Source organism: Acinonyx jubatus, chromosome A2, assembly GCF_027475565.1.
Source record: "Acinonyx jubatus isolate Ajub_Pintada_27869175 chromosome A2, VMU_Ajub_asm_v1.0, whole genome shotgun sequence".
NCBI classification, from domain to species: Eukaryota; Metazoa; Chordata; class Mammalia; order Carnivora; family Felidae; genus Acinonyx; species Acinonyx jubatus.
Genome location: NC_069383.1, coordinates 104,513,601 through 104,533,639, shown reverse-complemented (window position 1 = coordinate 104,533,639; position 20,039 = coordinate 104,513,601). Strand labels below are relative to the sequence as shown.

Sequence of the window (20,039 nt, the reverse complement as noted above, 5' to 3'; positions counted from 1 at the left end):
CTCTCACAGCACGTTTTCTAGAACGCCTCGGGAATGGCTTCCACGCCCCCAGAACGGTGCAAGGTTTTCCAGAACTCTCAAGGTCTAGTGTGCCAGGATCCTCCGGGGGCCCGGCCTGGGGGCCTATGAGCCACAGGGGCATCACCGTCGCTCCACCAAAGTCACCAGGCCACAGCTAACGAAGACCCGTTTGTTTTAATTAACAAGAATTGGTTAAAAATTTAAAAAGCCTATCTTCTTTTGAAGTTTGCAGCAAGACGCAAATTCGGAGAGAAGGTCCTTCCATCTAATGCAATCCTGAAAAGCTCCACTTAGCTTAGTTTTGTAAGAAAACTAGTGGGGGGCCTGGCTGGCTGTTTGATGGAGAAGGAAAATCAAGTTAGAAATGAGAAAAAGCAAGAAAAGCAGAGAAAGAAACGTCGTCCCCGTTCGTGTGCACCTGACAGGCTTTCCTCCAAGCTGGGAGCCACCGCACTCCATGAGGGGGGCCGGGAGGTGTCCCACTGCCCCCAGAACAGGGGGTCTTTGTACCCTGGGGGGAGACTGTGCAGAAAGCCCCACACAGCCCGAGGGGGAAGTTCTCTGAAACTAAACTCAATAACGCAATGGATTTTCGTGCAGCTTTGGAACATGAAAAGATCTAAAAAGGAGACATCCCAAGAAGGAAATGTCAACGTTTTCAAGATGCTCTGACGGTCACAGAACACGGTGTATAAGGGACAAAATGGGGAGCAGACCCTTTCCCTCTGGGACCAATGCCCACCCACCGCACCGTCCTTTCCCAAAGCACCTCCCGCATGGAGGGTATGGGCCACGGGCTTCCCCGCTCGGGAAATCCTCTCTCCGTCTGGCTGCACTCCACACCAGCCAGATCCAAGAACCAGGGAATGCAGGGAGGCCGTGCAAAACCAGAGAAGAGACAAGATCTCAGGTGGTCGGAGGCCAGGCGCAGCCCAGACAGTGCCCCCACGGCCAGCACCCGCCAGCCTGCAAGGGGGTGGCCACATCCGGTCCCCATCCAGCTGCCGGCCGGGAGACAACCACGTTTGCAACAGCATCCTGCCCGCAGTTTGGGGGTGGGTACATTACAGCAGGAGTCAGACGGCACCTCCAGCCCACTGCTGTCCATCCTAACAGCACCCTTTTCCTTCTCAAAGGGCTTTCTTGGGGCGCCTGGGGGCTCAGTCAGGTAAGTGTCCAACTTCAGCTCAGGTCATGACCTCACGGTTCGTGGGTTCGAGCCCCGCGTTGGACTCTGTGCTGACAGCTTGGAGCCTGGAGCCTGCTTCAGATTCTTCAGGTCTCCCTCTCTCTCTGCCCCTCCCCTGTTCATGCTCTGTCTGTCTGCCTGTCTCTCTCTCTCTCTCTCAAAAATAAACAATAAAAAAAATTTTTAAAGGGCTTTCTTTCTTTTAAAATGGCGGGAAGATAAAATGGTTCGCTACCATTCCTGCCCTTCGTTCGTTTCAAAATGTTCAGCTACGTGTTCAGCAACCCAAGTCCCACAAACTCTGGAGCCAAACTCTGGGAGGGGGGAATGATGGCTCTTCATTTTTAAGGACAAGTGCGTGAACGTGACCACAGAGGCCGATGGACAGCGCCATGGGTGTGACGGGCGGTCTCCGGGCCCCCCGCCCCGCCCCCGGCCTCCCCCACCCTGCCCTCCACCCCAGGTGCGAGGTGGCACTCACCCTGCAGTGGATGACAACCACGTGCTGGGGGTCACTGTTCAGCCAGGACTCCTGCGCCTTGCAGACGGTGCACACCTGGTCCAGGGGTGGCGCATGTAGCTCGGGCCAGCCCACGTCCAGAATCTGCAACGAGACACGGGCCCCGGGGGTCCTCTTAGGGGCTCTGGTGGCACCAGGCACCCCACCACTGCCCTTCTATCTATATTTCATCTAACAGTAAGGAACACTGGGCCATGTTCCTCTTCTAAAACCTGCTGGGAAGGCCCTGGGGTGGCCCAGTCGGTTGAGCATCTGACTCTTGATTTCGGCTCAGATCATGATCCTAGGGTTGTGAGTTCAAGCCCCACGTCAGGCTCTGTGCTGACAGTGTGGAGCCTGCTTGGGATTGATTCTCTCCCCCCCCCCCCAACCCTCTGCCCCTCCCCACCTCGTGCACACACGCGTGCACGCCCTCTCTAAAATAAAAAATAATCATGAAAGAACTTATTTTAAAAAATTAAAATAAATAAAACCTGCTGGAAATTGTGGCCAGGCTCCTTCACTGGAAAGAAAAACGTGAAGGATTATGTTGCCCCCGTGAGACAACTACTCTGCTTTTTGCAGCTGGGATGGCAATTCTAGAAAGGACTTTCAGGGCCGCTAACGGGGCAGGGCTCGTGGGGAGAGCCAAGGCCCGGTCAGATCTGAAACTGGAGTTCCTGGCCGGAGCTACTGCCAAAAATCCCTCCGGGCAGACGAAAATCGCAGCTTGGGGAAATTCAGGGAGCCTTTCCCCACGCAGCGTGCAGATAACATCTCAGAGAGAGGCCCGCTGGGTGCACTTGGGAGAAACACGGTCCTCAAAGGACAGAAGCGGGCCCACGAAGGAGGAAGCGCCTTGAGCCCCCGGCTTCAATCTGGAGCCGGAACAGAGAAGGTCCTCATCGCCTGACCCAACACCAGCACCCGCCCCTGCCCCGCGACGCAAAACACTATTTTCCTTTTCCTTTCTTGAAGGGGAAGGGAAGGCCGAGCTCCCTTCCCTAGGAGTAACAGAAGTAACATGAAACGATGGAAAATTTCAGAGAGATGCCGGCAAGCTGAAAAATATCACATACCCCCTTCCGCCACTCGGGGGAACAGCTGTAGCATTTAGGTGACGCCCTGAGGTTTTTGACCACATAGCGGAGACGCTACTGTCTTATCCCAGTGGCTGCAGAACGTTCCCACGCGTGGATCACGTATGCTGTTTACGCCATCACTTACACACGTGAGCAATTTCAAAAATTTCCCCTAAATCTTGACAACTAAGAATAACGGAGGGAGAACGAAACAGGTGGCAGGCGGGAGATCCTGGCAGAGGAGACGCCACACGCGTGTGCACACACGCTTGTGCACACACGTGTGTAAACGCAGGAAAGGCTGAACGCAGCCTGCGGATCACGCCAACGTCGACTTCTGGCATCGACATTTTATTACTTATCATTAGTTCTGCCCGGGGGAAGACAGGGGCCGGGACAAGTGGGCTCTCTCTGTATATTTCTGCAACTTCCGGCAAATGTGTACTTCTTTCAGACTAAAGCAGCTGATTTATTTAAAAAAAAATTTTTTTAATGTTTTTATTTATTTTTGGGACAGAGAGAGACAGAGTATGAGCAGGGGAGGGACAGAGAGAGAGAGAGACACAGAATCCGAAGCAGGCTCCAGGCTCTGAGCTGTCAGTGCAGAGCCTGACACGGGGCTCGAACCCACGGACTGTGAGATCATGACCTGAGCCAAAGTTGGACACTTAACCGACTGAGCCAAGCAGGCGCCCCTAAAGCAGCTGATTTAAAAATAACCCCCAGATAAGGGCAGTTCCTGATTCCCCTAATGACGTCACATCCCACAAAGGCTTGCCGGGAACAGCTTCCGCACCAGCAGATACGCATCGTGCACGTTTGATTAAACAAAACTCAGAATATAAAGGGTGAAGGTCCGTACCTTTGGGTTAAGCTTCGTGAGGTCGTACCTCTTTTCGGAAAGGTTTAACACCTGTGAAGGGGAAGGAACAAGCCGTCAGACAACTCAGCGTCCTCGGAGGTCAAAGAGGAAACCGCTGGTTTTCACGTTCACCCGCCGCCTGCCTTCGAGGTACCGAGGATGATAAAGGGTGGAATCGTACGTAGGAACGGAGGACAGCTGAGCGCAGGGGCCTGTCCAGCTGGTGCGGTTCGCCACCCGCTTTCCTCAGAGCCAAGAGCCCTCCTGCCTGCTAAGACCCGTCACCCTGGGCAGCCTCGCTCAATGGCCTGCGGGTTCAGTTAGTTATACTGGCTGCACGTCCATCAGAGGATGCAGGTGTAGACGGGGAAGAGATGAGCCCACCCAGGATTCTTAACTCAGATCTGTACCAGACACGCACACGGGTCTTTCTTCAGACATTTCCAAAGGGTCCTAAGGGTCCTTGTCCCAAAACAAGGCAGGGACTGCTGCCCTCACTGTTGGCGGGGGCCAGGGGTAGGCTCTGGCCCTACAGCCGTGTGTCCGGGGCCCAGGGCCCTCCCGGGTCTCAGAGGACACCTGCAGGGGACCAGCCGTGCGCTGACCCCTGGGCCAGGCATCAGGACGGGGCAGACAGTTCCTGCAGGGCCTTGGGGAGAAAGGAAGCCCCTGGGACAAGAGTGTGATGGGACAAGAGTGTGACGCTCTCGGCTAGGACGGGCTTTCCCGTCGCAGCCAGGTCATCACGCCAAGGACTGGCGTCCGAGGGACCCAGGAGCCAGGACGGCGCGGCTCCAGCCCGACCCTAACCACTCAGCTCCGGGCCGGCACAGCCTGTGGGAAGCGACGCGGGGTCACCTCCGCTCGCCCTGCCTCGTTCGCAGGCAGCAGGCGGCCGATTAGTCATCTGAGACCGATAAGGGCACAATAACGGCCTTGTCGTTTAGAGCGAAGATTAGCTGCTTGGATGGAGATAAGAACAGCGTCGGGGCAGGTGCAGCGGAGGCGTGAGGGGTTGTAATTTAACCCAAGATCACACGGGGCCGCTCCCCTGGGGCTGCCACGGCGCGAACACATAGGGCAAGCCAGGGGATGCGGGAGACGCTGGCCGCGCTTACCCCCAAGCGGGAACTCTCCCCCTCCACAACGTCACACGCGTTCCTGGCTGTCGGCAGCAGGGAGAGGCTTAGCCATATGCAGGGACGCCGACCCCACAGGGGCTGGCGGCCCCCTCCTGACGCTGAGCGCCCAGCGCACCAGGACGGCTGCCCACCACGTGTTCAGGGGCAGCGGCCGTGGGCAGGGGACAGCTGCACTTCCCTGGGGACACTAGTGACCTCATGCCACAGCAGGTGGCACGTGGAACAAAAGCCCCAGTGGGAGGGAGCCCCAGGGCATCTCCATGAAGCCAGGCACAGAGTGAGGGACCACAGCCACCCCACAGGCTCAGTGGCCACCCCAAGACTCTCAGTGGTTTCTTCACACTTCAGGAAACTCAGTGTCTTCCCAGTCACAGTGCCCAGTGTTCCCCCACACCATCCCTGCACTCAGTGTCCCCTCTCCTACTCTCCCCGCGCTCAGTGCCCCCCCCCCCCGCACCATCCCTGTGCTCAGTGTCCCCCCCACATCGTCCCCAGGCTCGGTGTCCCCTCCCCACCATCCCCACGTTCGGTGTCCCCCCCCCACCCTCCCCAGGCTCAGTGTCCCTCCCCCAACATCCCCAGGCTCAGTGTCCCCCCCCCCACCATCCCCGCATTCGGTGTCCCCCCACTCACCAGGTAGTTGTCCCCGTGTTTGGACCTCAGCATGCGTGTCACCTCCTGCAGGTTGTGCAGGTAGGACTCCTCGGAGCAGCTGGCGGGGAAGGACACCGCGATGATGCGCTCAGTGATGTAGGTGAGGTCCAGCTCGCGGCCGTCCTCCATGGCGGGGCTCAGCACCGCGGGCCTAGGAGAGGGGGCCGGTCAGGACGCGGAGGTGCCCACACTGGCTGCTCGCAGGGGAGCCCCGGCGGCAGCCCCCCGGGGGGCTGTGTGTCTATTCCGAGTGTGTTTGCATCACAGGAGCCCCTGCCCTGCGGCAGAGGGAGACCCCCAGGGGACGGACTCTGGAGGGAGGAGCCTGGTCCTCACTCCTGGGGGTCAGGACGGCGGGAGCAGAGGCCCCGTGGCGGGTCCTCAGGTCTTCCTGCCCCACCTGGAGACAGGTGTGGGGGCCGTGGAGGGGACGCGCTGGGAAGGAGTATGGGTGGCCACCCTACAGGTGCCTCCCCTCGGCCACAGGGGTGGCCAGCTCTACCAGCAGGGCTGCTGTGTGCGGGCTCCTGGGGAGTTGGGGGTGGGAGGGCAGGGGTGCGGAGGCAGGACCACCGACCACAACGGGGCCTACAGAGGGGAGGGCTGCTGAGGCTGGGACGGCACCGTGGGGATCATGTCCCGAGAGACCTCCCTCCTCATCCTCATGGCAGGGCAGGCCCCCAGAGCTGACGGTGGCCGGGGATGAGGTGTTGGGTCAACCCCAGAGCGGTAAGACCCACAGAAAACCCACAAAGGGACACAGGACAGTCACAGGAAGGTGGTTTTGGTCCACAGCCATCGCTACCAGGAGCTTCGAGCCTTTGTGGCTGCCACCTGTTTATCGACTGCCCCTTTTATAGGTGTTTCTCTCCTAATTTTGGAAAATTCAAAAACCTACAAAAGTTTAACCAACCGCTACGGACCCACCGTCTCACTTCGACATTAACACACGTTTCCGCCCACACCCCCTCGTCCACCACTCCGGCCGCCGTGAAGAAATCCCAGACATTGTTACCACCTCATTTATAAACATTTTAGTATTTCCTTCTGGAAGACAGACGCTTCTTAGGATACCTAAGGTGTTGTTATTATACCCACTGGAAGCAACATCATCAGATCCAGCATCATAAACTTAGTCATTTAAGTTGATTTATTCAAATCAGGATGCAAAACATCACCAAAGATGTTTTTTCTCTGCCTTATGCACATATGGCCGCAAAAGAGTTTTGATGACTTTTAAAAATTAAATCAGGTTTTGGGGCATGTGGGTGGCTCAGTCATTTGAGCATCTGAGTCTTGATTTCATCACAGGTCATGATCCCAGGGTCGCTGGGTCAAACCCCATGTCAGGCTCTGCACTGAGGATGGAGCCCGCTTAAGATTATCTCTCTCTCCCTGGGGCGCCTGGGTGGCTCAGTCGCTTGAGCGTCTGACTTCGGCTCAGGTCATGATCTCACGGTTCATGAGTTCAAGCCCTGCATCGGGCTCTGTGCTGATGGCTCAGAGCCTGGAGCCTGCTTCAGATTCTATGTCTCCCTCTCTCTCTGCCCCTCCGCCGCTCACACTCTGACTCTCTCTCTCTCTCAAAATAAATAAATAAAAAATAAATAAATAAATAAATAAATAAATAAATAAACATTAAAAGATTCTCTCTCTCCCTCTGCCTCTGCCCCTCTCCCCAACCCCCAAATAAAATAAAATAAAACAAAACAAAATAAAATAAAATAAAATAAATCAGGTTTTTAAACACTTATATAAAAAGTAATAACGTGTCTTATCCACCAACCACAGCTCCTGAGAGACTGCCCTGCATGGAGCACTGGCCATGGCCGTCCCAGCAGGCCCTGCCCGGACTCAGGCAGACAGAGCTTGGTACACCTGCTGGGCTCAACTCTGGAACGCCCCCCAAGTTCACCTGCACAAAGAAGCCAGGGCTGTGCATGGAAACAATCACATTCCCACAATCTGGGCTTCAATGCTGGGAAGGTGCATCCAGGGGGGAAAAAAAAAAAGAGCTTTCTACACCTTGGAACACGACCACAGACACGCATCACCTGGAAACATGACCACAGACTCGAGGAAGACCACACTCAGGCTTCCTGTCGTATCTGGCCTGAGGCAGGGACACCAGGTTCTGGACGCTTACCTGGACGGCCCGGCACGGCAGACAGCAGCAGACGGTGCAGAGCCCCCCGGAGCCTGCAAACGACAAAGCACAGGTCAGTCCCACACGGTCCACAGCCACCAGCCCACAGAGAAGGAAGGACGGCCACCATTCTGTGATTTAGTCATTAAGTGGGAAGTCAAACACGGTGACTGCTGGCGCCTCTTACGGCCAGGGAGGGTCTCCAGCATGTCAGGGCCCTATGACTGCAGACCCCCAGCCACATGGTCCATGAACCCCCAGCAGGACAAACCCACCCACGGCACCGGTAAATGCCTGTCCCCTGTATACAGGAGGTGTTTGACCAACGCTCACTAGATCACTACCATTATCATCAGACTGACTCAAACAAAACAAAGCCTGATAATTCTCTATTGCTTCTACTATTTGCTTTTTAAGGTTTGTTCATTTATTTTGAAAGACAGAGACAGAGGGAGAGGGAGAGAGAGAGGGAGAGGGAGAGGGAGAGAGAGAGAGAGAGAGAGAGAGAGAGAGAGAGAGAGAGAATCCCAAGCAGGCTCCACACCATCAGCACAGAGCCTGACGTGGGGCTCGATTTCATGAACCTTGAGATCATGACCTGAACCGAAATCAAGAGTTGAACACTTAACCCACTGAGTCACCCAGGTGCCCCAACATCTACCATTTTTTTAAAAAGCCCATCCTGCAGGGAAAAAGCCTCAGGTGTGATGACTTTACAATTTGCAAGATCCTTCCATGTGTGCGTGTGTTAACGTGATCCACAAAGGCCGTGTAGACACGATCTCAGGAGACACGCCCAGCAACTTTGTGAGTAGGAATTACCTCCCACATTTCAAAAGTGGGGAAACCGAGGCTCAAAGAGGTGTGCAAGGCATTGCCGAAGATGGCAGAGGCGGGAGAGCCCGTAAGCCCAGCACGGTGTTCCCGAGTGCCCTTCCTGGGACTCGGCGGCCCCTTCCCGGAGCCTGCCGCGTGTCCTGGCCCCGCTCTGCGGATGGAGTGCGCAGTGATGCTGGGAGCGTGTGGCGCAGGAAGCACAGAGCGCCCAGGGAGGCTGTCCGCTGGCTGTCCCTGGCGGACGGGTGCCTCTCGTACGGGTCCTGCCTTACAGACGAGTCCGGGACTGAGCCGGCTCCCTCGGTGCCTGGGACTCTGAGCGGTGTGGACAGCGGCTCCCAGGAGGTCAGGGGGCTGGGCCCACTCTCCCCAAAGCAGCCCTGAGGCCCAGCACTTCCCAGACGGGTCCCAGCCAGCCCCCAGCCCAGGGAATCCCCACCTGCATCCCCTGGCACGGATGGATGGCAGATAGATCGAGGGCAGACACACGACAGGTGCATATACACGATGCGTAGACACATACGTGAAAGGCGGGTCGCTAAACACACACGTGCACACACACACAGAGTGATAGGAAGGCCGGGCCGCCTGCCCCTACCCCTAGCCCCACCTGCAGCCACCCCACGGTGCCAGTTTAGACTGAAGTAATGTGCACGGACTGAAAACCAGACAAGATCCACGCGTGTAAGTTTGTAGAGAAAGCACACGTTCCTTGAGGGCAAGGCCCTTCACGCTTTCCAGCCCACACATCACCTAACCGGATGACGGGCCAGAACCACCGCTCACCGCCTGCACCCCCTCCCCCCAACCCGGTGGTGAGGCCTCCCCCACCCCTCAGGTGCACGGGGAGGTGGGCAGAGCCGCAGGTCAGCGTGGAGGGGCGGGGGTCCCTGCAGTGAGGGGGTCACCTCAAGAGAATGTGTCCCAGGAAGAGCACAGCTGGTGACTGACCATGAAGTAGCTCTATTCTGCATCTTGGGGACAGTGAGGAGACAAGCGTGGCCCGAACAGGTGCATGGAGGGGAAGAGTGGCAGGAAGGGTCCCTAGGACAGATACAAGGCCAGCTTGGGACCCTGTTTCTGGCCCTCTCCCTGAGGGGACGGGGTCCGGGTCCTCTGACCACGTGGCCCCCTGGTCCACCAGCAGCATCCTGTGACAGGCCACAGTGGACTGCGGTCAGAAAGCTCACCACACCTGGTGGGCCACCTGGCTCCCGGTGGGAACCCCCATAGGCAGCCTGGGAAACAGCAATCAGAAAGACCGTGTTGTGTCTAGAATCGCACGTGAAGATGTGATAGTAACTTCTGACACTAAACTCAGGGCTCTTTCGATCCCCTGGCCCTGGTGGCCCAACGGCCCGTGCTACCGAGCCCGACCCCGGGGCCAGGCCAGCATCAAGGAGGTTGGGAGAGCAAGCCCAGCCCCCACCGCAGAGGACAGAGCGGCTGGGACCGAGCCACCTCTGGAAGCCAGCCTCTGAGACTCCACGCGCACCGGACTCCCTCCCTCAGAGGCTACGTTTGGAGCCAAGCAGATGTCGTGTGGGTGATGGGACCCCGGGTACACAGAGATGGCAGCCCCTTGGGTGCCCACTCTGCTGCGTAGCGGCTAGGAGACTCTACAGAAGGGGCAAGACTTCCCAAAACACGTCACTGGCCAGAAGGGTACCCTCAGGTATGCAGTCTCTGTGCGTCTGTGCTGGAGAGCAAAGAACCAATCTGCTCGTGGGGTTCAAAAGCCGAGCCCCCCTTCAAACACCACAGAGCATTTCACGGCTGAGGAATGACCCAGAAACCAGCTTCCTGGAAATCTACCAAAGAGGAAGGTCCCTTGTGCACCAGAACCCTGCATCCTAACCCCATACAGGAAGTGGGAGAAAACCTCTCTGCGGGAAGACCCCATGCCCCCGGGGCTGCGCTTTGCTCGCAGTGCTTGGCAAGAAGACGCTGCCCACCCACCTTCCCGGGAAGCCTTCTGAGGACACCGCCAGCCACTCTTATCGTTACTGACCAGAGCGACAGAGATAACACAGGCGATTCCCGAGCTGGCTCCTGGTCCCCACCTGCCTCTGCCCAGCCCCGCCTCCTTCACTCCTGTCTATTTGGCACCCGCTTATCACAGCCCGCAACTTCTAAACGCGGGAAGAAACCCAGTGGGAGACGGAGGGGAGGGGCACCGGTGGAATCCGTGGCAAAGGTTACACCTGCAACAGGGGAAGCGCAAGCCCACGCTGCCCCAAAGGCACTGTTTCCGGTGAGGGCCAGGCAATGCACGTGCTGGGCCCCTAAGCGGTCCTGGGACCTCGACCAAGTCACTGGCCTCCCTGGCCAGCAGTCACTTTGGGTCCAGCACTTGGAAGGCAGAGAGAACGCAGCCCCGGAGCCCAGGACCCTGGCCAGCAGCCAGGCGGGTGCTCCAGCAGGTAACCACTCGATCGCTGCATCTGCCCAGAGGGGCTCTCTTGCCCAACACACTTTTGCAATAATCGATCCTCATTTCTTTTGCTACTGGTGTTACTTCTATGTTTGAAACGCGCTCAGAAGTAGCAACTCTGTAGCTGTGGGATATAAACCCCCAAATCCATCTTGCAGGAGGGGACACCGATCCCCCGTGATATCTGCATGCAGACACAACTGTCTTTTTTAAGAGAGGCAGACAGAGCCCGTGCTCGCTCCGAGTGGGTTACCCCAAGGCCAAAGGCAGGACTGCATGGCTTTTCTTGGGAGAAACTGGTCCAGGCCTTGTCAGGAGACACGGTTCCCCGTGAGACCGCCTTTGTGCTGTCACTCTGCACCCTGCAAACCTGGAAAGGTCCTTCACCTGCTCCGGCCTCAGCCACCCTCCTCAACTTTCTAGAACAGGGGTTCCAGTCCCCACCTCACCTGGGGGCTAGGGCCCACACAGGACTTGCAGGAAACACCTGCTGTCCATATAGGGATCCTGCAGCGCCGGCCCTACAGGACCCAACCCCAGGCTCCAGTGTCCCCTCCTACAGGACCCCCCCCCACAGCCCCTCCTACAAGACCCCGCCCCCCCCGCGCCCCCTCCTATAGGACCCACCCCCAGTGGCTCCTCCTACATGACCCTGCCCACCCACCCCACCCCCCCCGCCCGCCCACCCACCCTGTCCCACTGGACCCGCCCCCCAGCACCCAGTCTTATAGGGAGCCATTCCCATGACCAGTGGGTAGCACTAGAAAACTGGCCCAAATTTGGGTGACAATGGCCCAAATATGTCTGTGAGACAAAGGCTTTGCCACTAGTAACCCGGCCCCTTTCTAAGCAGATGGCCCGTGGAGGGAAAGCTGGGGTTCCAAGCAGGACCCTGAGCCCCGTCAGCTGTGGGGCCTGATCACTGGTCTCGTCTGGGATCTGATCAGCAGGCTGGCAGGGACCTTCCCCCCTCCCTGGATACTGCAGGGTCTGCAGCTGTGGGACACCCCAAAGTCAGCGTGGGCAACATCAGAACCAAACCAGGCCAACCCCCAAAACTCTGCCCGTTCACACACCCTGCAGCACCCAAATGTGAACCGTCAGCGCAGAGCCTGGTACTACAAGCACACGTTGTCTCCTACTTTTTCAGACGAAAAGTACAGTCCACACGTGGCACGAGACAGACACCCCGAAGACCTGACTGTTAGATGCACAAAGTCCCATAGGACCCACAGGGCCCTGCTCTCCCACCTCAAGTGACTGGCGTCCAGGCCAGAAGACAGGACACTCTGGGTCTGAACCGACAGGTTGGATTTCCAACAATCACGTCCCAGCAGCAGAGGACTCACTCATGGCTTCGAGGAGGGACGCTGGACAAACCTAATGCAGGGGTGAGTCTATACCAAGGACTCCTGGCCACAAAGCACGGAGCACCCCCCACCGCCCCGCCAAGGGCTTCCAGAAGGACCCAGCTTGGGGGCAGGGAGGGCAGTGAGGACACCTAACACCCAGCCGGAAAACAGAGGGAGGACGCAGACAGCGTGCCCCTGACACACGTCACCTGGCAGGTAAGCAGCAGGCCACAGCTGGACGACGTCGCCCCTTCCCGGTGGCTGTGACCAGCCACGTGGGGACGGCCAGCAGGCACCTGGCCAGGGTAGCCACCCAGGCTGTCCCAGAACCGCAGGACCTCCTGCAGATGAGGGCCCTCATCTGTAAAATGGGCTCCTACATCCAGCAGCCTCTCTGCAGGGGTGCTGTGGCACCACAGCAGGCCCGGCACGATGCACCCTTCGCATCTACGATTTCTGCATGTTGTCTGGGAAACCAGAAAGATGGAGAAGACCTGCCTAATGAGACTCACGAGGTGGATGGTGCCCCCATGTCAGCAAGGAGGGCCTGTCCCCAACGCGGTGGGCTGGCAGGGACACCCCAGGTGGACAGGAGCCTGAGGAGCAGAACTCACAGCCCATCTGTAGGGCTAATGCTGGTGCCGTGTCCCCACATCCCACTGCTGTGAGCCAAGGGCAGGCACCTCCCTCTCTCCACCCCTGCCCCATGGCCCTTCTCTTCCAGTTTTCCCAGCGCACTCCACCCTTCCAGCCTCAGGACCTTTGCATATGCCCTGCAGGTCTGGAATGCTCTTCACCCACTTAGGCAAGCCTCACCTGGTTAGCTCCTTTTAATCCTAGACCTCTCAGCTCAGATGTCACCTCCCCACCAAAGCGGCCCCGATCCCTGGCCCTGTTTGTATGTGCCATGATGGCACAGCCCTCAATTGCACAGAAATAACTCGCCACATGAATTCTCGCCCATGCTGTGCATCCCCCTCCGCCGCCCCAGGTAAAGACCCGCAGAGGCAGTGGCTCCCACCTTCCACCTGGGGACCACGTCCTACCCCAGCAGCTGGCAAAGCACGCAGTTTGTGGGATACAGGAGGGAATAAGCCCACCACCAACTTCCACACGTCCAAGGGATGATCTGGCCATGTTAGAGGCACAGGGATACCGCTCTACGTTTTGGTCCTAAATGCCTGTCATGTTTATTCGTAGGATGATAAAGTCAATGCACCGAGCGGCCTGAACACCCGATCCCTAAAAGAGCAACAGAATGAAAGGTAGGAAGTGTGTCCGCCTTGGTGAGGTCACAACAGAGGGAATCAATGACTCTGGGGGATATCTGGAAAGAAACTGTCCCTTGCACAGCCACAAGGCGACACGAGGCAAGAACCCGGAACGGGGGGTGGGGGGTTCTGGCGCAGGTGGGAGCTCGCCCTAGCTCCTGCTCAGAGACCGAAGGCTGTGCCCCTGCTGCCCACCTCCCCTCACCCTCTCGGGCTTCAGGATGACGAGCAGAGACCCTCTGCGGCAGGGGTCCCAGCCAGGTGTGGACCGCAGGGAGCCGCGGGGCCTGTGCGCTGCTCCCAGCCGCTCAGACGGCCCTGAAACCCACAGCCACTAACAGTTCCGTAAAAAGGAACAAAAAGGACAGTTGCGTAACCGAAGCCAGATTCACAAGGAAGCAGGGCTCCGGGGCCAGGGGCAGGGAGCAGGCCAGCCGCGCGCGCAGGAAGAAAGCACAGTCCACAGACCAGCGGAAGCACACCGCACAAGGCAAATGGGAAAAAAAAAACGAAAACCTTTTGCAAAGCCAATAACCAGCCACGTCCACTGGACAAATCCGAAGGCACGGATTCGTTCACTCGCTGCCCAGCAGGCAGGGTGCAGCAGTCAAGCACTTCCCGGCTGCTTCCCGGGCTGTCCAACCTTGAGAATTTACTCAACCTTCTGTGACTCAGTTTCCACACCTGGAAAGCAGAGGTGTCGGCAGCATTGGGTGAGGAAGCACGTGGACAGAGCTAACAACACCAGCTGTGCACCCAGTCGCCGTATGGGGTGCCAGGCGGGGGCTGGCCCCGAAAGCCAGCCTCCCCCAAAAGCCCATATGGACCGCAGTGCCTGGAGAGACCCTCTCACCACCGTGCAGCGGGAGAATCGAGACCTTCCCAAAGCCAGACAGACAGACAGACAGCCACTTCTCCCTTCTACAAGAAGGCCAGAAACAAAGTCATTATCAGGAGCGCCCAGCGTGAATGTCTTTCTTACCGCACTTAAACACAAGCAGCAGTGAGTGTCCAAAAAAAACATAGCAGGCTCGAGTTAGGAAATTAAAAGAAAGTCACTCTGCTCCCCACCACCCCCCCCCCCCCCGCCCCAGCTCCTCTAGGAGCAGCACGGTGTCGCTCCGAGGGAGGTTCTCTCTGAGCCAAGTCTACACCAAGCACTCAGCACTCGGCGGGAAGTAGGCTGCACCATATGGAAGGAAGGCGCCCGTGAAAGCAGAGGGCAAGGAGGAAGGGGGTCCCCAGAAGGGGCAGCCCAGGAAGCCGCCGGCGGGAGAAGCGTCAGACCTGGCGCTACATGGAACTTTTACTGCCCCCTCGCAGCAGAGCAAGGACGTGAGCAAACAGATCAGTGGCACCGGGGAGAAAGCCACTGCCAAGTACACACGGCCCCACAGATCCCTCCGGGAGCAGAACTCACGGCGCTGCTGAGGGGCCCCGGGGCCAGGGCTTCGCCTTCAAAAGCAGGCCCCTCTCACCGCCTGGCTCCTTCCCCGCTTCGAGTCCCGCGCCCTCTCCCTGCCCGTGGCCTCACAGGGAGCAGGTGGGACAGCGCCCGCCCCGCCGTGGCTGGGGAAGTCTCAAGGGCAGCGGTGCCGGAGCCGCGGGCAGGCCCAGCCCACAGCAGCAGCACGCATGCCTGCACGCCGGGCACCAGCAGCATGCGCCCAGCCCGGGCCCTGCAGGACCCAGGGGAGCAGGACAGGCTCACTGGGCAGGGGCTGCGTCCCTGACGGCAACCTGGCTTCCGGGGGGTCGGGGGGTGGAAATGGGGGCACAGTGAGAGGTCTCCGGTGTCCAAAGCCCTACCCCCACCCTCACCCCCAGAGCAGCCTACTGCACATTCCTGGGTAGGCAGGTCTCGGGCCTGCATCCCGCACCCCACAGGTGCCTGGTGCCCTCCCTCCTCTCTCTGTCCCTTACGTGCACACAAAACCACAATGTGGACACAAACACAGGGTCTGAGTGCGTAGATGGACCAGAGAGAAGAAGCGGGGTCTCTCCTAACACATGCCCCTCAGGCTCCAAGGCTCCCGGAGACCAAAACAGAGAGAGGGGGGCTAGACATACATCAGACAGTGGGACTACAGCGACTTTCCAGGCACCCAGGCTGTCTGCACCTGGATCGAACTGGGCCAGTCGTCACTCAGAGCTGGGAGAGGAGGACCCGGAGCAGAGCACACACCCCACGGCCAGGTCTACGCTGGCAACCATTGGCCTGATTTCATTACCAAACGGTCAGGCTCATCCCCTACATTCAGAGGGAGATACAAGCGTGCTCGTTCCGTCTCTCACGTTCCGTCTCTCACGCACGTTTCTTTTATTCTGATCCATTATCTCATAATGAGAACATCTCTCCCTATAAAGAGGACCACGGGAGAGCATAGTGGGTCCGCTGGGCCCCTCCCGACCCCGTCCCTGGCATGAGGGTTGGCGGACACCGGGTCCACACGGGTCTCCTTCCAGCCAGATGCACGGCAGGCCTGGGGCCCACAGGCCGGGGTCTGCCTCAGGTGGCTTGGCTCCTGCAGGCTGGCAGGCCTTCCTGAGAGCAAGCGTGGGGACAGACAGCCGCCCCTTCACCTGTCAGGTCAGCCGACCTGGGAACAGACAGCATCGCTCACTCTTGGGAGCTCCGGCTCCCACCTCTGTGAACCAGGTTGACAAGAGAGGTGTCCCACCCTGGTTGTGAGGACGGGAGAGGCCAGAGGGACACCCGGTCCCCAGGCTGCGCACGGCGGACATCAGCACACTGCACCATCACCGGCCCCGTAAGGGGAGAGAAGGCTCTAGGCCACCTCCCGTGTCGTACAAGTGCGGGATGGGACAGGGAGGCGGTGGGGGAGCTTCCTGGTGGGGGAGCAGCCCAGACGGGCCGAGTGTAGGCATGGGTCAGGCATTTATCCCTTACCGCATGGTGACAGAGGACATGCCAAGCCAGGGATCCAGCTCTCTCAAAAATGCCCTCAAATTCCCAGCAGGAGCATTTTCAACTGAGGCAGCAACAGCTAGGGAAGTGGCTCACGGAGTGATCCTCCACGGTCGAGGAGCCACGCCGGCCACGCTCTTCCAAAGGCAGGAGGGTCCCGTCATTCATTCTGCAGTTGGAAGCTTTAGCGGCAGGGACCCGAGTCTGCTCCAGGTGTGTCCATCAGGGCCATGTCCCCATCCGGCCCCGAGGTCCAACAAGGGCAGCCCGGATAACGCCACAGAGACCCTCAGACGCTGACAAATGTGGACCAAGAAGTAGGCCCTCCACCCCGCCCTCAGCGGTCCCTGAGGGAAGGCAGCCTAGGGTGCCCACAGAGCCTGCTGAACAGAGACAGCCGACAGTGGAGTCCAGGACATGCCGTCCCTGCCCTGAGAAGGGCACAGCAGGCCTCGGCTTTGGTCACTTATGAATCATCAGGTTTCCGGGATGGCCATCCCGGTGCCCTTGACCACCGGCAGGTGGACCACTTCCTGTGGCCCCATCTGTCCTCATGCATGCCTAAGACAGCCCAGTGAGCGTCCTCCCTGCCAGCACCAGAAACACGCTCCATTAAAATGCACCATCCAGGGGCGCCTGGGTGGCTCAGTCGGTTAAGCGTCCGACTTCAGCTCAGGTCACGATCTCGCGGTCCGCGAGTTCAAGCCCTGCGTCGGGCTCTGGGCTGATGGCTCAGAGCCTGGAGCCTGCTTCCGATTCTGTGCCTCCCTCTCTCTCTACCCCTCCCCCGTTCATGCTCTGTCTCTCTCTATCTCAAAAATAAATAAACATTAAAAAAAATAAAATAAAATAAAACACACCATCCACCCGGGCTGGGGCCTCCCGGGCTGCACCACTCAGGATCCTGGTACTGTGCCCATGTGACGAACCGAGCGATCCCCAGAGGGGCTGGATGACAGTCCCACAAGTGCCGGAAAGCAGCAAGAGCATAGGTGACGATGGTCACTGATGGGCCTAGAGACAGGAGCACCGCCCAGCTACAGAAACGGGGCGAGGGGACCTTCAGGAGACTGCCCTGGAGACAGCCAGAAGAGCCCCAGGGAGGGGCCCAGACCACACGGGGACGAGGCAACAGGGGGCCCTGAGGTCTGGGTTTCTGGTGCCTGAACCCAGTCAGAGCATTTCCTGGGTCAGGAGAAGTCCTGCAGAAGTCTCTGAAAAGGGGTGACAAACAGGGTCCTAGATGTGTTCTGAAGAGGTTTTCAGAACCCCTTGCTGGCAGCGTCAGCAAGGTTCACCAAAGGGGGCGCACCTGACCACAGATGGTGCGGGTGGGAACCCAGTGCCACCAGCTGTGGGGATAGGAGTTTCTCCAGCGGGTGCCAAGCGTGCGTCCCCCTCCTGTGAGGACAGTGATGGCATCGGTGACCACTGGAAGCCTCAGTTTCCCCACTTGCCCTCTGGGGCCAGTCACTGAACATGCCTAAGCGTGGAGCCGTCAGATGAGACCCCGCCCAGAGAGAGAGCTCAGCACTGTGCCTGGCAGGCGGTAAGCGCCCATAGCATCAGCTTTATCCGTGTTGTAATCTCACCACCGAGGCCCGCCACGGACGCCAGGAGCAGGGGAAGGAGCACAAGGGCTACTGGGGCCAGGGCGACCCAGAGGACCTGAGAAAAGGGTGGGTGCCCACAGGACCTGGTCCCGTGGCTGAGGAGGGGGATGGAAGGGGGTCCAAGGACCAGAGCCGTGGTGCACGTGGGCAAGCCACACCCAGAGGACCCACAGTGCACGACCCACAGGCCACGACCCACCTGACACGACAGTATTCCTCCACTTTCATTTAGTTGCTGCTAAATTTTTAACAAGAAATTCTCCAGGAAGATGAGAAAAAAAAGAAAACTGGGTTTGATCGTTCACTAGATCCCTGGTCTATTGTAAAACCATTAAGTCAGGAACAGATGAATGGGAGAGCCGCCCAGGGCATGGTTAGGGAGGGGGCACCAAGCTCCCTGCCGCCCCAGGGCCCGCTGTCCCCCCATCTCCACGTGCTCACCAACCCGGAGGTTCTAGGGACCTTGTCTGTAGGGTTTTATGGGGGTTTCATTACAGGAGCATGATTGATGAAATCATCGGCCATTGGTGATTGATCCAACCTGCAAACCCTCCTCCCGAGACCAGGGGGTGGGGCCGACGGCTCCGCCCCTGTGACCACGTGGGCGGTTTTCCTGCAGCCCCTCCTCCCGAGGTGGGGGGTGGGGGGAATAGGACTAATAGCCCCGCCCCTGTAACCACGTGGGTGGTCCCCTGCCAGCCCCTCCTCCCGAGGTCAAGGGGTGGGGCTGATAGCCCCGCCCCTATGACCGTGGGCGGTCCCCCTGCAGCCCCTCCTCCCGTGGTGATGGGATAGGACTGATAGCCCCGCCCCTGTAACCACGTGGTTGGTCCCGCTGCAGCCCCTCCTCCCGAGGTCAGGGGGTGGGGCCGAAAGCTCCACCCCTCGTGGGCAGTCTCCCTGCAGCCCCTCCTCCAGGGGTCAGGGGGTGGGGCTCCCGTGGCCAGGGTGTGGCACAGACAGCTCCACCCCTATAACTACGTGGGCGGTCCCCCTGCAGCCCCTCCTCCCGAGGTCAGGGGGTGGGGCCGACAGCTCCGCCCCTGTAACCCAATGGGCGGTCTCCCTAGCCACCACTCCCCACCCTCAGGTGCTTTACCTCCTTAGCACAGTAAGAGCCACCTATCTGCTCCTCCACTTAAGAAACCCCAAGGGTTTGGGGCGCTGTGCTGAAAATGGGGACAAAGACCAAATCTGTATTTCTTACAAATCACAGTATCCAACGTCCCTAAATTAACGGCTGCCCAAAACCAAGCTCAAACTCCATTCCCCTTCATGCTTTCCTACCAGTGAAGATACCAGATTTCCTAATCTTCAGGGAACTTCCTAATTTCCTAATTTCCAGGGAAATTCCTTCAAATGACCACCTGAAATTGCCATTTACCAAGTTACCATTTCAAAAACCATCCCCAAGGTTTTGGGCTCTTCACTGTAAAAGGACGCCTCTCGCTTCCAGTCGCGTCCAGTTGCTTCCCCAGTGACCCTGGGGAAGTGCCTTCGGTGGGTAAAGCTGGGCTCAAAACCCAGCCTGGTCTCTACAGACAGGACGTTCTTGGCTCAACCGGGCGAGCCGGTCCACTGGGATCCTCGTCTGCGAAAAGGGGAAGGACATTCACCCAGGGTGCTCCCAGCAGCCCATAAACAGGGAAGCTGGCCCAAAACTACCTGCTGCCTTTTCTAACCTGCGCTTGCTTTTGCAATGAGATCTCCTTTCCGATCGCTCCTCTGACAGCTAAGAGTCAGACGAGTGAGAAGGTGGCACCATCCAATAATCCAGAGAACACAGGTCACATCAGGAGAGTAGTCTCCTTGGATCAACCCCTACCAACAAAATGGGGTCAACCTACCCACCACATACAGAACGTGACCTGCTGGGCAAGCTTCGTGTGCTTGAGGAATCGTAATTCCTCACTGAAATGCTGTTCCCTCTTGACCCTGTGAGGAAGTCAAGTTCCCGGCACCAACCCAACCCGACCTGACCAAGGACACAAGGCTCATCCGTGAAAGC

The 20,039-nt window shown here is 58.5% G+C and overlaps 1 protein-coding gene across 18 annotated transcripts in view; it reads right to left on the bottom strand.

Annotated features, from left to right (window-relative positions):
- The window catches only part of TNS3 (tensin 3), a 215,715-nt gene that overhangs the window by 113,549 nt on the left and 82,127 nt on the right, over nucleotides 1–20,039 (bottom strand). For 15 of the 18 annotated variants that reach the window (XM_053218741.1, XM_027045988.2, XM_053218739.1 and 12 more), the window contains 4 exons: nucleotides 7,596–7,648; nucleotides 5,429–5,600; nucleotides 3,654–3,704; nucleotides 1,692–1,814 (listed from right to left, as the gene is read on the bottom strand). In XM_053218741.1, coding sequence (XP_053074716.1) covers nucleotides 1,692–1,814; nucleotides 3,654–3,704; nucleotides 5,429–5,600; nucleotides 7,596–7,648 — 399 coding nt within the window. Of the gene's footprint in view, nucleotides 1–1,691; nucleotides 1,815–3,653; nucleotides 3,705–5,428; nucleotides 5,601–7,595; nucleotides 7,649–14,005; nucleotides 14,174–14,471; nucleotides 14,529–14,909; nucleotides 15,777–20,039 lie in introns of those variants that run through there. The other 3 variants (XM_053218746.1, XM_027045992.2, XM_053218743.1) reach the window with 3 other exon arrangements.